The sequence below is a fragment of the Lepisosteus platostomus genome, chromosome 9, assembly GCF_059453375.1.
Source record: "Lepisosteus platostomus isolate fLepPlt1 chromosome 9, fLepPlt1.hap1, whole genome shotgun sequence".
Lineage (NCBI taxonomy): Eukaryota > Metazoa > Chordata > Actinopteri > Semionotiformes > Lepisosteidae > Lepisosteus > Lepisosteus platostomus.
The window spans coordinates 40,048,707-40,067,592 of record NC_142619.1 but is presented as its reverse complement, the minus strand read 5'-3'; the positions used below and the strand labels follow the sequence as shown (position 1 = coordinate 40,067,592).

The 18,886-nt window shown below is 34.1% G+C and overlaps 2 protein-coding genes across 3 annotated transcripts in view; both read left to right on the top strand.

Moving 5' to 3' along the window:
• The window catches only part of LOC148654996 (peroxisomal succinyl-coenzyme A thioesterase-like), a 57,934-nt gene extending 53,586 nt beyond the window's left edge, over positions 1-4,348 (top strand). The window contains exons 10-11 of the transcript XR_015941168.1: positions 3,616-3,726; positions 4,280-4,348. The gene's annotated coding sequence lies outside the window, so the exon portion shown is untranslated. The remainder of the gene's footprint in view (positions 1-3,615; positions 3,727-4,279) is intronic.
• A 1,077-nt stretch (positions 4,349-5,425) lies between these two features.
• Positions 5,426-18,886, top strand: part of sema3c (sema domain, immunoglobulin domain (Ig), short basic domain, secreted, (semaphorin) 3C) — a 74,130-nt gene continuing 60,669 nt past the window's right edge. Inside the window, exons 1-2 of one of the 2 annotated variants that reach the window (XM_088645010.1) lie at positions 5,426-5,633; positions 10,206-10,349. In XM_088645010.1, coding sequence (XP_088501136.1) covers positions 10,211-10,349 — 139 coding nt within the window. In that variant the 5' untranslated portion in view covers positions 5,426-5,633; positions 10,206-10,210. Of the gene's footprint in view, positions 5,634-10,205; positions 10,350-15,896; positions 16,034-18,886 lie in introns of those variants that run through there. The other variant, XM_088645011.1, reaches the window with a different exon arrangement.

Below are 18,886 nucleotides of genomic sequence, written 5' to 3'. Positions count from 1 at the left end.
TCATATTTGACTGATGAAGCATCTTAATCCTTCCTCTTTCACTTCAGCCATGTGATGTCCCTACGAATAGTAACCTTTTTGACTAGCCAGATATAGAAAATTAGATTATTTCTGCTGAGTGACACTGAAAGCTGTATCTTAGCACAATTCCAGCTTTCCTCTGAGGCATGTGTCTCATTTTAATAATCTACTTAGGCTGAGTAACTTTTGGTAAATAATGTCACTGAACTTCTGGCTCCTTATAAGGTGAACAATTAGACTAAGTGAGAAAGAGCAAGAAGAATACTTGTTTAAAGGGACTTTTTGGTGCTGCTGTTTTATAATTACAAAGCCACTGGGGAGCTTAACAACCACAAGGTTCATAGTAAAGTAATTTGGTTTTAGTGACCTTGTGGAGAGTTTTTATTTGTACATGAATTTAGCATGTTTAAAAAAAAGCAGTAAAAGAAAAACAGCAGTAAAAAAAAACAAACAGATTTTCTACTTTAACCAGCCTAAGAGCAATTATAAATATAGAAGTCTGAATGGGGTCATGTGTCAGAATATATACACAATATAAATATATTAATCTTGCCTGTTCTGACATTTAAGCCATTATGCTGAAAGCTTTTTTGCTGAGCAAAGTATACTGTATGTTAATTCTCTGTGTGCAGAAAAATATGCAACAAAGTAAATTACTTCTGTTATTTTGAGCATTATAAACTACAGGTTCCCTTGTTTCATTATTCTGCTAAAGTGTGTTCACAAAATGCCTTATTTTGACCCAAAAATACTCTTAGCACCTAATTGCATGGTAGATATTTTAGCAGCGAGAGCATTAGCACCCTTTGCCACTGGATCTTTTTAAACAAATCCATGGATAATGGCATAATTAGGGGCTAGGTACTCAATTTGTTTATTCCCCTCTAATTCACATGTACTGTACCACCTGCATTTCATTTAGATGAGTGTCTTAGCTGCTGATTGCCAGGAGAAAATAAATACTCCCTAAAACAATTTATTTTAAACCCTTCCTTTGTTTGTTTTTTTTAATCTTACTAAACAAATGTGTCACTGTGACATACTGTAGATAATATGAATGAATGATAAGATTTATAGCTTACAATATCCATCCTTCAATGTTCTAAGCACTTCATCCAATTAAGAGGCAAGGGGATTGCCAAAACGTATCTCGGCAAGCAAAAGGCACAAGGCAAGGTGCACCCGGACACAAACACACACACTCACACCAGGGCCAATTTTCCCATAAGCTAATTAACCTATCAGTATGTTTTTGGACTGTGGCAGGAAACCGGTGCACCTGAAGAAATCCCACACAAACGCCATGTCCGTAATCAAACCCAGAAAGTGGTTCTGGTTTTCATTCTGTCTCAGATCATCAGGACCCAATTGGACTAATTAATTGGAAAATAACTCAACTGTTCTCTGGACCCTGAAAGGAGCCCCCAAATCCTTCAGGAGCATCTAAAACTCAAGAAGCACGGTATTCTACCTGTTTTGAGCGAAAGGCTCCCAGAGCATGAGGCAGGGTTGCAGAGCACATACAGTATCTTTGAATAGGGGGTTTCTTTAAAATACACAGTAGTAAGGTAACTAAAAAACAGTGCTCTTTTATTAGAAATTTCAAGAAAACTTCAAAATACAAAATCCCAAGTTCTTCTTTGAGCTCTTACCACACCTATTCTTTTGTGCTTCTCTGTACAATAACGAGGTACTGTAGCTAACTGGTGTATCCATTCCAGATCCAAAATCTCCTTTTTCTCAATTATTTTTACAACCTCATGTAATCCAGACCTACATGGGTACCAATTGGTCGACGTTTCCTTCTCCCTCTCCCTTTGGTGCAGGAAATATTAGAGGATCAGATGTCTTGCTAAGCCTCCTAGCTTTTTAATTGTCACCAAACCAAATGTCTTCTACCAATAGGTCTGTTTGAAATCTTATTTACTTAAACAAGAGTGGTGTAGCAAAGAGTTACGTAGAAATCATTCATTATTTCACATAGACTTCTTTAGTTGTCACAGAGGTACCTGTAGAATTCATATTAATAAGAACAAACAGTGATATTTATACTATATGTAATAATAAACTTTTGAAATGGAGTATGACTGTTAAAGGTTTAATTGTACTGAAACCTAAGTGGAAGCTGTATTGATCAGTTTAGCTCTTTATGCTTCAAATGTTTTTGAAACAACTTTCAGTATTAAGGTCTACAGGTTGTCTACAGGACAGCAGACCAAGTTTTTAGATTGCTTTCTTAAGAAATTAAGTTGGATGAATTAGCGGTCACCTGCTATATTGAGCTGTGAAATATATTAATAATTAATGTCTAATGAATTATCTTAGTTTTGAGGGAATTGGATGGATTTTAAAGAGCTTCATTACTGATTTAATTTGTTTGTGAAGTACTTGAGTTCTATGTACAGAAATAAAAGACCAATACTTTGTGCATGGTTTGTACAGGGTAATAAATTGATTTAACACATTATGGCTAAAAAAAATAATTCTCCATTTCATTTAAATCTAGATCTATGTGATGCACACATCATACATGCCTGTGTCTATGACAAATGTTTTAAATCATTGTGCATCTTTAGAAAATCTCTTAATGGGAATAGCATTATAATTGATATTTATGACTTAACATTTGTGCTGAAAGCAGGAAAGATCCATCAGATCAGTTTCTTCTAATCATGTCTTTGAGCTGTGATGTTTTGTATTGTCCACAGAATAAAAAGCTTCCCAGATCCTACTATTGCATTTGCATTTTCAGTTATTAGCATTCATCTTATTCTCAATTCATTGTTATTCTGAGCCTTTCAGCCTTTCAAAATGATACAAAAATTATGCAAAATAAGTGCAGCTGCTGAAGTAGAAAGAGAAACAACATTGTATCATGTAGGATACATTCAACAAATCTTTTGATTTGAAAACTTGATTGCAATTGTTAATATATACAGTAGTATATTTTATTTTATTTTATTGTTAATTTGAGTCAATGGATCTCTGGTATGTACTAAATCCATATGCACATTCAATTTATACAGCCCGTACTATGGGCATAATCTGTAATCTGATATAATCCTTATCAGGCATTGTATTCATTTCTTATTTTATTAAGGGATTAAAAATTATTTTGAGTAATTAATATAAAATATAATCTGATTTAAATGTACAGCACATCACTTTTTTTCTTTGGAAATTATTCCAAAAAACCAAAAACCTGGTAGTCTCCAGTTGTTTGAAGCACATTCACAGAAGAAAAAAGTCTCTCTGTGACCAGATGTATCCTTCTGGAATGCTGTGAATGTTTCAGACATCCAGTACATATTCATTTGATACATTTTGAATGCTGAAATGAATTAATTTCAAGGATCCCAAAAACCTTAAAATCAATGTCCTTGGTATATAAACACAAATACACAATCTTATATTCGTGGGAACAAACTAACAATGAAACAGGCAGAGAAACACATAAAAAATGGAGAGAAACAGGTGGGAGTTATACAATGCCATGACTCTAGAGCTTTTTGTGTGGAATTTCTTTTTTTTTGGAAGAAATCCTACCAACTGCACATACAGTATTGTAATAATGCTGACACTTCATTTTTACAGGGGTCTTCAAATTAAGAGCAGGGCAGCATAATTGTCCCTAAGATACTAAAGCATGTGAAACAGATTTATGAATTCTACATGACGTTCCAGCATTGATTGACAAAGAGAAAGGTACCACTTTGAGATGGGGCTTGTTAAGTCATTTCTAAATTGTATTGGTTAGTCCTTGTGACATTGATATTCTATCTGCATGACAATTACTGTATATGGCCTAAATTAAAAGGTTTCAGCCAGAATTGAAGTGTTCCACAAAAAAATTGTCTTTTCCTGTTATGCTTAATTCATAAGCAAAACCTGTCATTTTTTAACATCAATGACAATTATGGAGCATTAGAGAACATCTATATTTAAGTCAAAAAAATTAACAGCTTTTACTTTTGCCAAAAAATAGAATTATTCACTCATATAACATGATAGTGAATAACATCCTCTCTGGGAGTTAAGTTACTTTATGTTAAAAAAATATTTAAGAATAATAACAATATTTCACTTTTTTTCAGAATGTGATGTTGACTACATGCCTATTATTCTTTTAGATATGAAAATCTATTAAATGTACTGTATGTTAGGCATGCCAATACAATTAATCACAATTTGTTTTGTACATGTACATCCAAAGCCATTAGTGTTCAGAGTTCATTGTTTTCATTTGTATGAATTTCAGAAGCACCAATTCATCCTCAACATTGTTCACCACTGCAGCCACTGTACTTGCAGAGAAAAGACAAAGACAGTGAGTACATGGCATGTGCTGTAAAATATACAATGTGTGACTCGCAATTTCTTTTTCACACTGCAAGTCCATGTCACCTGAGTCAGACTGAGGTGGAATATATATATAACAGCATTTACAGTTATGAAGGCTCTAGGCAAAATCTGTAAATAATAACATTATAGATTATTCAGGTAAAATGATTGAAAATACACATGTATGATTCTCTAGGAAAAACTATTGTGATACAGTATATTGTAATACTTTTTCTTTAAACCATCGTGACTTGTCTGAACATTAGCCACAGTTGTAACCCACCAGTATTTTCTTGAGCTTCACTACATCGCATATGCTAAAGTAATTTACAGCTAACTGTCTGCACCACGATTTGAACGAATAAACAATTTCCGTTGTCATCTACTTCAAACTATATAACTTAGTTAAATATCTTATCACTGGAAAAAAATACAGTGAACCTACAAACCTGGTGTGACATGTGTATGAAAAGTTTGATTACTTTCTTGACACTGCATTTAACTGCACTCCTGTTCTTCACAATTGATATTCAAGTGCAATAAACAATTTGTATGCCTTAACTGTACATTTAGCTGTATAAAGACACTGATCAGCAGATATAAGAAGTGTGCATGAAACAAATATTATACTGTAATATTTTGTCATATTTAAGACAGACATGTTTGTCATAAATTATTACCTGGAGTTCTGAAGTCCTAAACTGTATGCCATTTCGAGAGTGTTTCTGCAGGAAGAAATTGTGCTTTCGAAAAATGCTTTTTAATTATTTTATTTTTTTTAATCAACGCTGACATAATGATGTACAAAAATGTAAAATAAATAATGCTCCCAGAACATGCTATGTGTCTCAACTATATATTTTGAACTTCCTGTTATTCATTTTTAAGTTAATTTAAATTGAGTTTGTCTGGAAGAATATGTATGAGCATATTGTCAGCGCAATGTTCAATGCTAGATTTGAGGGCTGGGTTATCTGTCTGCTGTCTCGTTAGCAGGGAGTGCATGGTAGCTGGGCAGTATGCAGTGTAATAGGAAACCCAGAGACCTCCCCCCTCTGCATTTCATTCACTCATGCTATCCCTTTCTGGAAAGGAAGGCTAGATAACTGATGGGAGCTGCTTGTTCCTTTCTCTACTCTCTTTCTGAGGAACTTTCTAGGAGGCAAAACATCAAAATTGTTTGAAGGAATCACAAGCAGAACTGTCTTATGAACTGCACACAGGGAGGAAAAACATATTACATTCAGATAAGAAGACATTCATCTTTCAAGGTAAGTTAACATTTTATCAAGTTCCTCATTAGGATTGCTTTAGATGTCAATTTACTGGGATAGGTGGTTTGTTTGGTTTAACAGGTGCAAATTCCTTTCCATATAATTCTAAGCGGAAAAATGGTCGATATGGGATTCTAATTGTAGTCCTAGGAACCAACACACAATTCAGTGATGTTTTTGTAAACACTGTGGTATGATTTAGCATTTCGAAAGGAAATGCCTGTGTGAAATGTGGAAGTGAAGATCACTAACAGTACTCATAACAACAAAGTTATACCTTTATTCATTTCAGTGTGTAGTTTTTCAGTTTTAAATGTTTGCTTAACAAATAGCTTGCCTGTATTTGTTTGACTAAAGATGGGATTCCCCTAAAATGAATTGTGTACTTTCGGATTTAACATAGACTATAAATGAATTTACAGTTTATAGTGGAAAAAGTTACAGCTGGAATTTCATTTTTAATGAATTCTAAAACCACATTTAATACAAATCTTTAAATTCAAAATATCAATAAAATGCAATTAGAAATTATAATAATTTAAATTTTGTACATGGATTTAATCTTGCAAATCCAGTTATTTACATTGCTATTATTTACCTGTATTTGACACAAAGTTATCCAATGTTAAATTTCAGTAGGGAATCAAATATAACACCACAACAAACTGCGTATATCTTTCTTTCTTTTGTTCATATCAATTCAATGTTTAACAGAACAAGTATTTCATACTGAAAAATGTGACACTATTAAGTTGATTTGTCTCTGCATTAACCATTAACCAGCATTTACTTTGCATGTCTCATATGGGAGTAGCATGATCAATTGTTTATAGGAAAAAGCTGTGATCAGGAGAATCTGAGAACTGTGGATGTACTAGTAGATGGATTTGAATTTAACAGAATAGACTGAAGGAGAAAGGACTGTTACAGCCATAAAACTGTGATAAATGCACAGGGGGCAGACAGTTATAAAATAAAGTAATAATCAGTTATTTTATATTTTTAGCTTACTAGGATAATCTTAATGTTAGATTTTCATAGCAAAATATCAATATCGATAAGGAATTAGGAAAGATTGTGTTTTTTAATAATATGTATACTCAGGTATCAGAGGTGATGAACTTACTATTGATCTTAAAGGATCAATCTGTAAGGGCTTAAGTCTGAGCAATGTAAAATGATAGATCTATTTGAGGTTCTTTTAATTCCTTTGTACTGCTTACAGTATATTCACATTACTTTTATACTTTTAAACAGTACATCAGATGTATGTCTTATTTAGTTTATTTGGAACATCAATTTAAGATTCCTAAACAACCTTCTAAGATGATTCAAAGTCTCACATTCCATGGGAGCTGACTCAGAATTATCTGAAAATAAAATTCTATTATATACTGTATATTACCATATAGAAATATTTTAATTTGATACAAGTGTGCTGTCTGAGCAATGCAAAATCAATTCAGGCAGGATTTTAAGTAAAAACCAATCAAAAGCATAAGGAAGGAAATGCATTTTACATACTCTTTCAATAAATTTGGAGCAAGAGTGACTCAGGGGTTCACAAACTGCAGCCAATTATAGTATGTATGTACAGTACTGTATATGTACAGGAATGTTAATTGTGAATTTACCTGAATACAAAGTGACCTAATGTAACTTCAAAGTACAATAGCTAAGAACATTGTGGAATGTCTCAGTGCAGGATATTTGCTTTTAGGGAGAAACCTAGACAGTAGCTGGCATTGGGCCAGTGTAACAGTTATATTTTTGGTTGGCTGGTTCAACATTGGAAACTGGTGTCAGAAATAGGTCCTTTTGTACACCCTGCAAACAATGGGGGTAATGTTGCCTTCAAAGGTTTTTTCTAATTGAACCAGTTGGACAGCTAATATAAGGACATGCTAGGAACTAGGCTGAGCTAGTTTCTAACCTGAGCTAGTTGTCAGTTTGTTTTGTGTGTCACTGATTTAATTGGTTGCACATGTGCACCCTAATTGCCATTTAAGTTTATTACAGAGCAACATTTACATCCGATAGTAGTTCAGGTGGGTAGCTGCGTCAGCATGCGTAGGCTGCAAAGGAACAAGTAATAGGTTTATTCCATGCTGAAAAAAAGAAGAAAGAGAACACAACGTTTCGGCCGTGGAGCCTTCATACGATGGAGCATTTACATACGATGACAGTGTTATTTGTGTTTCATTTTTTAGATTGCCCGATAAATAACAAACATTGCAAGACAAAGATGAAGTTGGAATGATTTTTTCATTACATTATTTACTATTGCAGCCAGTACCACAAGTGGTATGCTATGATGACCTTGTAATCTGAAAGAAAAAAAAGTATTGAGTTATGGTCTTCAAACGTAGAGACAGAACAAGACCCCTTTTTTCATGTTTTTGTTTTTGTCCAATATGCCCTGTAAATAACAATCCTTTGATTTGCTTAGTATAAAAGTAATTATAAAAATGAATTAATTGCTATTTACTTAGTGTAACTGTAGGTAATGCTGGTCCCAGAGTAACCCGTGCCTACAGATTTTTTGTTCCAAATAGGCCCTTAAGCACTAATGATAATTGGTGCCTAAAACTGATCGGCTTGCTGGTTAAATATGTTTCAATTTAACATTTATCTCCAGTTAAAGCGCATTATGTCAGGACACAGAAAATTGATGCAGTCGCTATTTATTCTTTTGTGTTTAGCTAATTAAGGCATTGCTTCACTACTAAATAGCTCTTGATAATTGATCAATTGGTCATTAATAGACACAGATGTAATTGACAGTCAGCCACTCCCACGGTGAGATAATGTTGTTCCTTTGCTGAACTCCAGTGGGTTATAGTTCAGCTAGCACACCTGAATGAGGGTGGGTCTGAAACTCACGAATCCATACAGTGTTCAAATATCATTCAGCTTTTTTAAATCTGAAAAAGGTCTCAAATAGAAAAAGATTATTGGAAATGATTAAGCATGTGAATAATAACTCTGCTAGAGCAAAATAAAATTAGAAGACACAGGGGTTACCAGGGCACTGGTATTTTCTAAACCAAGGCCTGAGTTCAGAAAAAAGCAGAAAACATTGGAAACAAACAGCAGACACATGCACTCCAGGACCAGGACTGAGAACCACTGTCTTTGTGTATTTTGCCACTTGGATTTTCAGAACTTTATCGTGTTTTGTTTGTTTTTGTTGGCATTGTCAAAGAACACCTACTGTATGAAATCTGTTTGCAATGATTCATATGCCTCTCTATTGCATTGAATGGGTCATATTAATCAAATCTGAAATACACCTCTACAGTATTTGGTACACAAAGCACACTTACATATTTCAGTATGTGATAATCCCACTGCCTTCATAAGCTATTGTTTTATGTCCCTACCAGCTGTTTGTCTGTAATCTAAAATTAAACTGAAAACTTTCTAATAAAATATTGTATTGTATATTCTTGAGTTTCGGCATTTCTTCCATTACTTGGAGAAATATGTTTCTGCACAAGAACGAAAACCCACATGGTTCTGTCAAATAGATTTTACTTAATTTTATTTTATAAATTTTATAAATTTTCCAATATGGTTAAAATGTTTCTGTTCTAAAATGTACTGTGCAATATACCGATATTTTACCCTACTGCATGCTGTACTGTAAATATTGGTGCCTTTACTGTCTGAAATGCTACTAAAAGTATGTCTATTACCACACTTATTCCAAATAAAATGTTTCACATATTTTAGCTCCTCTTTTCTTCTTTTCTCAAAAGGGTCTTTTAACAGACCTTGATTCAATCTTTTATAAAGATTGGCAGCCTTATGTATTAAGAATGAGTCTTGAGACTTGGGGCATGTAGTGCTACTTATTCACTTATCTTTATATAGTGACTTGGCACATGCCTTGACTGTGGTGTATAAAGCCGTTCAAATTTCCAATTGAACCTGAAAGAGTCATGGGAGTACTGTACACATGCATGCAGATAAAGCCTTGTACTTGTTTTCATATACAACATTTTACAAATTCATATTTGAAGTAAAATACAGAATTAATGTCTTGTGTATGCAATAAATTAACTAAACAAACAGAATCTAGAAGGCTGTTTGGGAGTGTGTAAAATGAACTCTTAGCTCTGAAATGAATTACTCTCCTGGTTACTAAAGGTCAATATAATTTTTGGGAAATGCAGGGTTTCAGCATAGTCTGACGTTACTGTTTAAAATTAGTTTATGACAGCAAAACAACCAAACACAGGCACATTGACTGCAGTAAATGGAAAATGAAATGCTTGCAGTATCATGTGAAAACCTTTTAATTGCAAATGCTGGCTGTCTTTACATAATCTAAAACAATACAATCAGTACTGAAGGTTTTGAATACTTTGAATAGGTTTCTTATTAAAAAACACAAGCCATTATTTACATTTTAGCTGTAAGTGTGCAGGACTGATTTGTTGCTTTTATACTTTTCATGTTCCTTTGAAATGCAGAAAAATGTATTGCATATAAAGTAGCTCTACATTATAATAGAGCAATGTAATATAAATGTGTTTCTCTCTTGATCTCTTCTTTTTCAATCAGGAACTATGGTCTCGATGTTACTTCCCAAGCCAGGAGTCATGACAAGATCTATGGTGCTTCAGGTGATGTTAAGAATTGTGTTTCACTCCAGCTGGGTGTTGTCTTTTCCACAGCCTGTGCCAAGAGTTTACTTGCCATTTGAAGGTAAAGTGAAATTTAAGTCTTTGGTTTTGTGAACTACTGAGATTGTTTTAGTCACATTTATTTGTTTATTTTGGTAGCATTTACGCTACCTCGTAAAAGGGTTCTGGTCCTTGCACCATTTTAAACAGAACATAAATACGGAAATTGAGAATTCATATAAAAATAACATGAATGCATAGGTATTCATACCCTTTGCTGTGTTAAATCTAAATTAATTTAGTTACACTAAAATACATTATTGAGCTACACATCTAGTTGAGTCACCTTTGTTTGTGTGCAATGATAGTGGTTCTCATGATTTCAGAATAAACTCGCTTGTCTCTGTGAGGTTCATGTAACAGGAGCCGGTTCAGACTTCCATGTAGTGCATATTTACGACCCTATGCAGACGGTATAATCCGGAAGTGACTGGAGTAGGACATCGGGGAAACATGGCAGGAACAGGACAGGTTGACAGACAGGGGGGCATGACAGCTGTGATCTGGTGCTCTGGGGGCGTGGCGCATGTGAACAAGTCCAACAAAGTCCAAAAAGGGAAACCGGGGCACAGTCCATAATCCAAAACCGGGAGGTCCATCCAAGATAAGGACGATTAAAATCCCTGGGAAGGGGGAACTCGAAAAGGAACACAAAGGTTAAAAGGATAATGAGGCCAGGCACTCCGAGCCCAGGACCCAAATGGTCAGGACGCCGTTCTGAAACCTATGCCATCGGATCACTCCTGGACCCACTGATAGGGGGGTTTCCGGGTGTCCGTCTTCCAGATACAGAGCTGAGAGCTACGGAAACTCCACACTTAAATAGTAAACAGCAGACAGGGTGCACATAATAACGAACCTAAAATACGAAAGGGTCTGAGTACCCTCTAGAGGAGGGATGACGATTGTGACAATTCCTTGGTTAGGTAGTGAATTTAAAGTAACGACTCAACCATGAAGACTTTTGAAGCAAGTCAGGGATAAATTCATTGAAAAGCACAGATCAGTAGAAGGATACAAAAAAATTGAAGTCTCTGAATATCACTGTGAGCATAGTTTGTTCAATCATATAGAAATGGAAGATGTCCCCAGACACTGTCTAGATCAGACTGTCCATCCAAACAGAGCAACCAGGAGAGAAAGTGGTTAAGGATGGCATAATGAGGCCAATAACAGGTTTGACAGACCTACAGAGTTCAATGACTAAAATGTGAGAAAAATCATCATCAGTTAACAAAATACTGGTCACTCGATTAAGCTGGCTTTTATTGCAGAGTATAAATCCCATCTCATATCCTGCATGGAGTTTGTAACAATGCACCTAAGTGATCCTGCAAAAATATGGCAAAAGGTGTTGGGGTCAAATGAGATTTGGATTAAACACCAAGCATTACTTATACATAGACCCAACACAACACATCTCCCGGTCAACACCATTCCTACAGTCAAGCATGCTGGAAGCAAAATCATGATATAGGAATGTTTATCCTTACCAGGAACTGGAAAGCTTGTTAATATTAAAGAAAAAATGGACAGAGCAAAGTACAGGGAAATACTAGGAAAACCTGTTTCAGTCTGCTGAAGACTTAAATGTTGGACAAAAACTCACCTTTCAGCAGGACAGTGATTCAAAGTACGAGGCCAAACCTACACTGCAGTGGTTTAATAAGAAAGTGAATGTCCATGAGTGGCCCAGTCAACTTTTGACTTGGATTCTATTGAGAATCTGTAGAAGGATTTGGAAGCTGCAGTTCTTAAGTTCCTGAGGAACTTCAGAGGTACTGAGCAAATCTGATTAGAAGAATGGGCATACATTGCCCCATGCCATTGTACAAAATTCTTAGAGACTTAACAAAGTGCCAGTGCCTTGCCATATTCAATGCAAGGAGTCTGAATGTCTGTGTCAGGTTTCCTATTGCTCTTTGTTCGATTCTAAAAATATTCAAGTAGCCTGTTAGCGTAAGATAGTCCTTTAAATTCAGGAATATATCTGGTTGCTCTTCTCTGGATGGATTTTAGAGCCAAAATATATATATATATATTTATTTGTATTGTGGGAACCAAAATTCAAAATTCAACTCCATTTGTACATAAAAATAGAATTGAGACCAAATTGAACACTGAAGCAGTCCACATTCAGCTATACATGCACAATGTTGGGATACTGATATTTTATGAGATCTAGTAGAGTTTAATTCCATGCTGAAAAGTCATTGATTTTTTTTCTTATTTTCCACTATGGAATAGACCTCTGCTTCTTCCTATGTAGCATGTGCAGTGATACACACAGCTTTAAGTTATAGCATGCCTTATAGCGATGTTGAGTAAGTATAGTGTTCTGTTTGGAAAGAAATCACTGTGTTTAAAAGGAAAAAGAGTACAATAGAAACCAAATGTTTTTTTTTATCAGAGTACTATTAAAATGAATGCATCCTCATTAATGTACTACACTTTTTACTTTGTGAGTGACTAAAACTTATTTTTTTGTATGCTATCATTACTGAAATCTTACATGAGTTCTGCACACATAGCGTCACAAGTCAGTCAGGATGGACATGAGAGCATAGTGATATTTCTATTAAGTAATGTTTAAATGGCACTAACTTGATTATACAAAGGGTATCCTTTATACCTTCAACATGATTAATGGTTGTCAATAACAATAAAATGAGCACAGAATTGTCTAAAATTTGAAATGATTCCTTGTTGTTTCAAGACAGATATTTCTTAACTTCAACGTCAGCAAGAAATTTTCACAGGAAACAACATGTATTCTCTACTTTCAGACTTAGCGAAACACAATAACAATATTCATGTAATCCTCATCATGTTTCATAATAGTGCTGCTGAAGGGAGCCCCTGCCTACTGCTCTAACTTTTTCCCATTTATTACAAGCACCCCGCAGTTCTCCAGACAACCCTGATTTCTCATTGCTCTTTGCTAGCTCTTTAAAGCAATTATCCTGCTGTTAAACTTCACTGCCAGCCACGAAAAGCTGCTGTACCTTGCTGGGATAATAGAACCCTCATCAAAAAGTCTTGTAACTGTAAAACTTCATTTCATTTTTAACATTATTGTTGCTGTGCCTGCTGCATCGTTTCAGTGGATTCTAAGTCTAAAGAGAAAGACCGGGGCATAATCTTGTTCTTTGTAGAAAAACAATGGATAAAATATTAACAATGCATCCCTTTGGCATAAGCTTAAAATAGGATACTTCATGAAGTATGCTTTTACCAGCATTTACTGTATGCTGAATGAGAATAAAGAAGTCTCTTTGGTCCTTTTTTGTTTGGTTTTAATTAATTTATTTTAAGCTGACAACTGTTGGTAGAATGTTTTTGAACAAGGAAGTTCTTTTTTAAAATATGGTATACAGTATCATTTTAAGCAGAACTTTTTTGTGACAAATAGAGTATTAATTTCAGTCAACCCTTTTTTAAGGCAAAAGAGTCTGGTTCCTTGGTCGAATAAACCTTCCTTCTTTGTAGGAATTAGTTACATCAGAATCCAAGTTGAATCTGATTAAATGTTTTACAGTACAGCTTTTTAAAAGGGATATTAGTGGTTTTTGCTAGGATCTTCCATGGGTGGTTTTAAACAGATTTGCAATAGCAAGTGAACAATCACTTTAATGAAAATGGGGCTAATGAGTTCATGTCCTCAAATATTAATTTTGTCTGGGAACAGTAGATTCTATTGTGTAATCGCAAGTAGACTACACAGATATGCCTTTTGAACAGTCTGCCATTACGACATTTCCTGTATTCTTTAGTTTTGGGAATTGAATAGAAATTTAAAAGCTTACTATTTCTCTGTTTCGATGAGAAATACATTTAGATCTTGAAATACATTGCTAATTTGGAAATGACAGTAAAATTGACTCATAAAGTTCAAGTCACTCCTGCAAAGCAAGAATAAAAATGTTTAAATGTTAATCAGCACATTCTGATATCAAGTAGACATTGTGTGTTGCCTCTTAGAAAGAAGTCTGTAGAATTAATCTTATGGAAGCTCGTACCTCAGAAATACTGTGTTAGCTTTACTGTATATATTTTAATATCCATGGGAGGGATTTCACAATGTTTATTCCTTCTTTCCCCAGCCCAGTGGTATATCAAAGACCATTAAAACTACAGTGCATATGTCTAGTATTCAGATCATTCCTATGGTGTCCCATTTTGTGAAATTACAAAATTATGCACAAACATTTTAAAGCTAAGGCACAGTACATATCAACAAAATCTGCAATCTGCAAGATGCAAATGAAATATGATGATTTTATAAGTATTTGTTCACAATGTAATACGGCTACTTCATGTCACTGGAAGTTTTGTTGCCACGTTCTAAATCGCAGAATATGGTCGCCCCATACCTGTACATTGGAGGTTTTACATGTTACTGTGAACATTTTACTTTCATTCTGTTTTGGCATGTACTCATTAATGTTCATTCTTTCTAACCCCGAAATATCAAAATAGCAATGTGGTTCCCCATTAAGACTTACTAATGTTGCACAGTGGCTTAGTGCAGTTTTTGCCCCAAGAATAAGTCTTTCTACAGTTTCTCAATAGGATTCAAGTCATGACTTTGAATGGGGCATTCAGGGGCATTCACCTTCTTATTACTAAACCACTCCCATGTAGGTCTGGCTATGTCCTTTGATCATTGTCCTGAAAATCAAACAATTAAAAAGTTAAAAGTTAAAGTATACGTTTAACCCAGGTCTTCTGACTGAAGCAGGTTTTCCTCTAAGATTTGCCAGTGCTTTGCTCCATCTATGTCCTATCAGTCTTGACAAGTCCCTGCTGATGGAAGCAAAATGATAACATAATGCTGCCACAACCCTGCTTAACCGCAGAGATGGTGTTGACTGAGAGATGCACAATGCTGGGTTTGCATCAGATGTAATGCTTTCCATTTAGATATAAAAAAAACAATTTATTTTCTAGTCTGACCACAAACCCATGTGTTTATATTGTCGCATTTGGACATTTTGTAGCATACCACATGTGGGATGTTTTCTTTTCAGTTCCATACAACTTCCATTTGTGGAGTGACCTTTATATTGTTGACCCATCAGCATTTTCCCCTGTTTCAACCACTGAACTATTTAATTTTTGCTGTTGGCTTCTCACTGACGTTCCTACCCAGATTCCACCTTGCCTGACTGCTCAGTGCAGAAGAACAGCCTGATCTAGTCAGTGTGCCTTCCACATCTTAATGATTAATTTCACCATGCTCATAGAGATATTTAGGGTCTTTGAAATGTTTTTATACCCTTCTCCTGATCTCTGCATTTATACAAATATATCCCCGAGTTGTTTTGAAAGCTCCATGATCTTTACGGTTGAATCTTTGCTTCAAATTCACTAACCGCCTGAGGGACTAGAGATAGGTGTATTTATTTTGAAACTATGTGAACCAATATTATTGCACACATACAGAGGCTGCTCAACTAATTTTGTGGGTATTTAAGGTAATTTTGTGCCCCTATTTTGTAGGGTTTGAATTGTTATGGAATCTATTGATCCTTTCATATTAATGATCTGTTCACCTTTTTGTTTAGTTTTTTTGCTGTAGATGTATAGAAAAGAATGTGTCTTTTACAAATTGTAGGTGTCATGACTGCATGCCTTAAAACAATACTATTTGGAAACTTTGCAAGGATCCCAATACTTTTAAAAGATACCGTATATTGCGACAAGGTAACTTTGGCACATGCCTGTTAATTAATTGTATGTACTTAACAAATTAAAAAAAATGTGTATGTAGCTAATGGCAAGCCTCTGTTAGAAAACATTTACTTATCAGATATTGTATTTTTACATACAGTATGTAAATGTATCAGGATTTGGTTCACATACTGTAGCAAACTGTCTGTGCAATCATTTTGCAGCTGCATAAGTGCTAACATTCTTTTACATTTTGTATTAATTAAAGCTGAAATTGTAGCACTGTTAATAAAACACAATAATAAACATTCCCCAAAAGGAAATAGAATTAAAAAGACAATACCACAGCTTTACAGTACTCTCAAGTCATATGTGGTTAGAGTTTATTTAGATTGAATTTATGTAAGTGTGAACTATCTCCTTATGCTGAATCTTGGTGATCTCAGCTTGCAATTAAAATATCCTGAAACATGCCTCTGTGTAAGAAATATCTTTATTAAAACAAATATTGGCATTGTTATATAGATATATGCTCTCGTGTTACAAAGGAAATGATTAGCTATCCTATAAAAACATCACCAAAAATAATAATAATAAATAACAGCTCACATAATTTTCATTAAAAGGTGCAGTTTAAATAAACCATGAGATACTGTCAAGATTAAGTTAGTAACTAATTAATTGTGTCATTATAACACTACATACCTTAAAGACCTTCTGTGGTAGTATTACTTGCATAATTAGTATTTTAGAATATATTTTTTCAATAACTAATGAAAAAAAGGCACACAAAAAGATTGAAAATATAATACTATCATATACTGTACATTTTACAGCTGTCTGTATATCGATAGACTTTTTCTAGTCATTAAATAGCTATGTTTGTAATCTGAGCTTCTCAACCACAAAAGTAAAGTTTGTTTTCATATTGTCTCTGCTGCGTTTCATCTTTGTAAGATAAAAACACACTTACTGATCACACTTAAACCTATTTTACGAAGTTTAAAATACTGGTAATTGCACTTTTATTAGGCAACCATTACAGAAAAGGCAATGAATCTTAATACTTAATAAGTAATAATTAATAATAATTAGTCATGTGAGACTAAGACAAAGTATATAGCTATATAAACATGACCCGTATATAAACATATAGAAAATTAACTGAAAATTATAATAAATAACATTAATCTTTAGTAAGTTTATGTATATGAAGATCACTTCATGCCTGACTGATTTTCAATTCAAAACCAAATCTGTGAAATAAAGAGCACAGTAGTAATGGGTTTGAGCACTTTTATGAGATTAAGGAGATTACACAAAAATCTTCATCTGAAGTGGAGACTGCTAATAAATCATCTGGGTGGAAAACTTAGACTCCCAAGGTAAAACTGCTAAGAAAAACCCCCAGACAACCTAAAGAATCATTTAAAAGTATACACAGAATAACAGGTAGAGAAAGAACAAAGAACAAATGGATTCAAGCACAAACAAGTGCATCCAACATTCAGAAGAAAATACAGAAAAACCTAGAACATTACCGGACCATGGGGATGTAGAATTGTATTGACCCGGTGACAATAAATAACCCCTGTCAGATGAAAAAATGAAAGGCAATTTGAAGGAGCAAGATGGATGAGCATACTATAGCTTAAGACAGGAATTTGCAGTAGAATCTCATCTTGGGATGGCTTTTATTCAGCAGTGGATCAATAAAGCTAATGAACATATTGTATTTTTACATTTTCAGAAAACATTGGTGAAGTTCCTTTTAAAAATAATTTTTAACTTGCAGGACTTAGGTTTTCCTGGTTATATGTGTTTCTGGATTGTGAACTGGTTAACAGAGTAGAGGTAAAGGCTGAATACTAAAAATTGGGGTGACATAAAAAGTAGAGTACCACGGAGATCTATACTAGAACAACTATAATTCTTAATTTATATCAATGATCAAGATTCTGGAATAGTTAGTAAACTAGTTATGTTCACAGATGATAACAAAATAAGAAAATTAGCATATTCTGTATAATCAGCAAATGAAAATTACAAGATTTAGAAATGTAATGCTATAGTAAACACCTGGCAGATGACATTTAAGGTAAACAGTGCTACATACTATAACGTTTTTACATACTGGTTGAAAAAACATAAACTAAACTGAGCATTTAAAGAAAATGACAATGTATAAGTCTGAAAAAAATATATTTTTTTAGATACATGTAAAATATTGTTGACATGTTGCTTTTTTATGTGACAAAATAATAATAATGTCATTATTCCCTATGTCATTCATGTATACAGAAATGAAAGCTGTGGATCCTGATATTTCTCTTATTAGTTTTGTTTAAACCCATTTAGAAGTAGCACATCCTGTTAATCAGACATATAGTGGTTTAATGCTGCTGTATTATTGGAAAAGGTTTAGGTAAAAGTGTTGCTATCTTTTTATAATTATAATACCAGAAAATTATATGTTAAATTCAAATTAAATACTTTTTGCAGGCTATTTATCACAAATGACAAAACACATTTCCATGATGATGGTTTAGAAAGAGGAGGTTTTCAACAGCCTCTTTACTGAAAAAAAGACTTTCCTAAGCAACCATCTGACTTGATGCAAAATACCCACTGTTATGGCCTTTGCATCTGTTATTGTTAACGTTAGTTTCACTGACATACCATATGCTTAGTAACAGTCTCACACAAAAGACACTCCCACACTCAATATGTGGCAACAGAAACACAGTTCAATCAATATAAAACATATAAAAATATTTTTCCTTTACAAAACAAATCTCTATATTTAAAAAGATGCTGAAAAAAAATGAAATATGTTTCGCTACAAATCTAACATACAAAGATAAAAGCTGCCATTTGTAGTAAAAT